The sequence below is a fragment of the Cebus imitator genome, unplaced genomic scaffold, assembly GCF_001604975.1.
Source record: "Cebus imitator isolate Cc_AM_T3 unplaced genomic scaffold, Cebus_imitator-1.0 Scaffold82, whole genome shotgun sequence".
Taxonomy (NCBI): domain Eukaryota; kingdom Metazoa; phylum Chordata; class Mammalia; order Primates; family Cebidae; genus Cebus; species Cebus imitator.
The window spans coordinates 5,324,526-5,328,511 of NW_016107397.1; the positions used below are offsets into that span (position 1 = coordinate 5,324,526).

Sequence of the window (3,986 nt, forward strand, 5' to 3'; positions counted from 1 at the left end):
AAAAAAAAAAAAAAGAAAGAAAGAAAAGAAAGAAAAAGAGTTAGAGAGAGGAAGGAAGGAGAAATAACAGTGTAAAGAGACTGTGATGGAGTCACAGGGGAGTCAGTGGGACTCAGGTTTGAACCCCAGTTTGATGTCACATTGGCTGAGTGACCCTTGGGCAAGTCACTTGAGCTGTCTGAGCCTCAGTTTCTCCACTGGGGAAATAGAATAGCTGATGGCAGCCCAGAGGTGGCTGTGGGGCTCTTTGCCACATCCCTCCTGAAAGACAGTCTTTGTTTCTGGGCTCCTAGGCCTGTATGAGCTCAATCTCACCACTGATAGCCCCGCCACCACGGGAGCGGAGGTGACCATCTCGGCCAGCCTGGTGGCCAAGGACAACGGCAGCCTGGCCCTGCCCGCTGATGCCCACCTCTACCGCTTCCATTGGATCCACACGCCCCTGCTGCTCACCAGCAAGATGGAGGAGGGTCTCAGCTCCACCATCCATGTGGTCAGCCACATGCCCGGGGACTTCCCCGTCTCCGTCTGGGTCACTGCCGCCGACTGCTGGATGTGCCAGCCTGTGGCCAGGGGCTTCGTGGTTCTCCCCATCACAGGTGAGGCTCACTCCCGTTTGCTAGTTTGCCTTCGAACCCTTGGTGCAGAGAAAAACATCCAGCCTCACTAAGATCAATGCAGATTAGGCTCGTAGGTTCTTTCCCTGGGTTGGTCAACTTAGAAGGAATCCAAAAATGGCAGCGTTTCCACCCCCGCCGCCACCAGCAAGTATTGTGCTAAAATGGACACTTAGAGCACGAGTGGCTGCTCCGGGCATCCATTAATACAGCCCTTTTGAGAGTGGTTGGTCAACAGGTACTGATGATTAGAAATTATTATAGTCTTGGCTGGGCACAGTGGCTCACGCCTGTAATCCCAGCACTTCGGGAGGCCGAGGCAGGTGGATCGCCTGAGATCGGGAGTTTGAGACCAGCCTGATCAAATTAGCTGGGCGTGGTGGTGGGCACCTATAATCCCAGACTTTCGGGAGGCTGAAGCAGGAGAATCACTTGAACCTGGGAGGGCGGAGGTTGCCTTGAGCCGAGATCGCACCACTGCACTCCAGCCTGGGGGACAGAGCCACACTCTATCTCAAAAAAAAAAAAAAAAAAAAGAAATTATTATAGTATTGGGGCCAATCATTAATTCATTGGTTCTTTCCTCTTTCTCACCTCTCTCTCTCTTTTCTGCCTCTCTCTGTCCCTCTCTTTGTTCTTTTTATCTGTCTCTTTCTGTCTCTGTCCCCTTTCTGTCTCTTATTGTGTCTCTCTCTGTCCCTCTCCCTCTGTTCTGTTTGTCTCTCTGTCTCAGTCTCTTTGTCTCTTTATCTTTCTCTCTGTCAGCCTCTCTTTCTCTCTCTCTCTTATTTTAAGAGAAGATGCCCCTTTAGCCTTTTGGACTTTACAGTCTAATAATGAATTTATCTTCATAAAATCAACCTGTATTTGGGTAACACCTTCTGCATTAAGATGTTCATTGCAGTAGTGTTTATAATAGCAAGAGAAGAGATAAACACGCTAAGTGAGCAAGCGTTAGAAGACTGGCTAAATATAATGAAATCATTTGTACAACTAGTAACAGTGAATCTTACAAATGAGTTTGTAATGCCATGGGGCATTATACATGCACATAAAATTACATGTTAAGAAAGCAAAGCACAGAATTGTCTAATGAACCCGATAATCTGTATTTAATATGTGTACATTAAACACACACGCAAATATTTCATCATACTTCAAAACGGCAACAGTGGTAGAGTTGAATAACTGTTCACTTCTTTTCTTCTAATTTTGTGTTTGAACATTTTCCAAATGCGCTTTATTGAGTATATGCCTTCCTTACTTTCCACTTTTGCTAATTTTAATTATTTTTAATCTTTTTTTTTGAGACAGAGTCTCCCTCTGTCGCCCAGGCTGGAGTGCAGTGGTGTGACCTCGGCTCACTGCAACCTCTACCTCCCGGTTCGAGCGATTCTCCTGCCTCAGCCTCCCGAGTAGCTGGGACTACAGGTGCCTGCCACCACGCCCGGCTAATTTTTATATTTTTAGTAGAGATGGAGTTTCACCATGTTGGCCAGGATGGTCTGGAACTCCTGGCCCCAAGTGGTCTGCCTGCCTTGGCCTCCCAAAGTGCTGGAATGACAGGCTTGGGCCACTGCGCCTCCCCAATTTTTTTTTCTTTTTAGAGAAGTAGACATAGGACAGCGACCCCAGCATGTTGGGTGTGGAACTGCGATCAGTGCAACTGCTAATTTTTCTAGGCTCACCTGACATTCTGAAATGTTTCCCAAAAGTTCCTTTCGAAGCCCATGCATTTCCTTCAGACCTTGGGCATCTTTTGTGCCATAAAGTTGAGGTCCTGGTGAGACGGGGACAGAAGAGAAAACAATGAATGTCACAGAGCCCTCTGGTCCATGCAGCAGGGGGAGGATGTGGATGCCTCTGTGTTCAGGGGTCTTTGGGGAGGGAGGGTCCCCTTTCCCTGCCTAGCTCTGACAGCCAGAAGGTCGGGGCAGGGGAGCGGAGGCTTTGCCAGCTGCCTTCAAGGTCTCTGACTGGCTCCCCACTCCCTGAATCTCCCAGACTCACCCTCCTGTCTCTCTTTTCTCCCAGAGTTCCTCGTGGGGGACCTTGTCGTCACCCAGAACACCTCCCTGCCCTGGCCCAGCTCCTATCTCACTAAGACGGTCCTTAAAGTCTCCTTCCTCCTCCACGACCCGAGCGACTTCCTCAAGACCGCCTCGTTTCTCTACAGCTGGGACTTCGGGGACGGGTAGGTCCTTGCCCCTCTGCAGGCCCTACAGCTGTCACCAGTGCCCCACAGTCCTGCGCACTGTGCAGGGTGCTCTGAATCTCCCCACCTTTATTTTCTTTAAAAAACTTTTTTGAGATACAGTCTCACTCTGTCACCAGGCTGGAGTGCGGTGGTGCCATATCGGCTCACGGCAACCTCTGCCTCCTGGGTTCAAGTGATTCTCCTGCCTCAGCCTCCTCAGTAGCTGGAACTACAGGCATGCACCATCACATCTGGCTAATTTTTTTTGTTGTTTTGTTTTTTTCGGTAGTCCTGGGATTACAGGTGTGAACCACCATGCTTGGATAATTTCTTTTTTTTAGTAGAGACGGGGTTTTACCATGGCCAGGCTGGTCTCGGACTCCTGACCTAAAGTGATCCTCCCACCTCAGCCTCCCAAAGTGCTGGGATTACAGGCATGAACCACTGCGCCTGGCCTGAAACTCCCCACCTTTACCCGCTCACTCTCTCTTCCCTTCAAGCATCCCTCAACCTCCTCTCTGCCAGGCCTGGGGATCCTGGGGAACACAGGTGAATCAGTCACTAGCCCTGCCTTTGTGGTGTCTTCACCTAATAGAGGAGGCCATTGGTGCCCAAAACAGCCCTTTAGGGAAGGTCAACATAGGTAGGATTTTTTCCCATTTGACCTTGAAGGGCACCCAGCCAGCCACTGGTAGATACAAGGTAGAACCCGGGTGCGCTGGTTTCATTTCTCTTCATTCCTCCTTTTTAACTTTTTGTCTTCCCCCCTGTCTTTTTTTGTGGAGTAGAACAAGGTCTTGTTATGTTGCCCAGGCTGGTCTTGAACTCCTGGGCTCAAGTGATCCTCCCACCACTGCCTCCCTAAGTGCTGGGATTACAGGTGGGAGCCACTGTGCTCAGCTCACTCCCTCCTTCCCTCCCTCCCTCCCTTCTTTCCTTCCTTCCTTCCTTCCTCTATTCTCTTGCTTTTCTACCTTTTCTCTCCTTTTCTTTCTTTCTCTCTTTCTTTCTCCCTTTCTTTCTTTCTTTCTTTCTTTCTTTCTTTCTTTCTTTCTTTCTTTCTTTCTTTCTTTCTTTCCTTTCTTTCTTTTCTTTTCTTTTCTTTTCTTTTCTTTTCTTTCTTCTTTTTCTCTCTCTCTTTCTTTCCTTTTCTTTTTTTCTTTCCCTCCTTC

General features: G+C 48.8%; 1 protein-coding gene across 3 annotated transcripts in view; it reads left to right on the forward strand.

Annotated features, from left to right (window-relative positions):
- TMEM130 (transmembrane protein 130) overlaps nt 1–3,986 on the forward strand; it is a 24,426-nt gene that overhangs the window by 7,704 nt on the left and 12,736 nt on the right. For all 3 annotated transcript variants that reach the window (XM_017533707.2, XM_017533709.2, XM_017533708.2), the window contains exons 2-3: nt 294–599; nt 2,652–2,811. In XM_017533707.2, the coding sequence (XP_017389196.1) occupies nt 294–599; nt 2,652–2,811 (466 nt within the window). The remainder of the gene's footprint in view (nt 1–293; nt 600–2,651; nt 2,812–3,986) is intronic.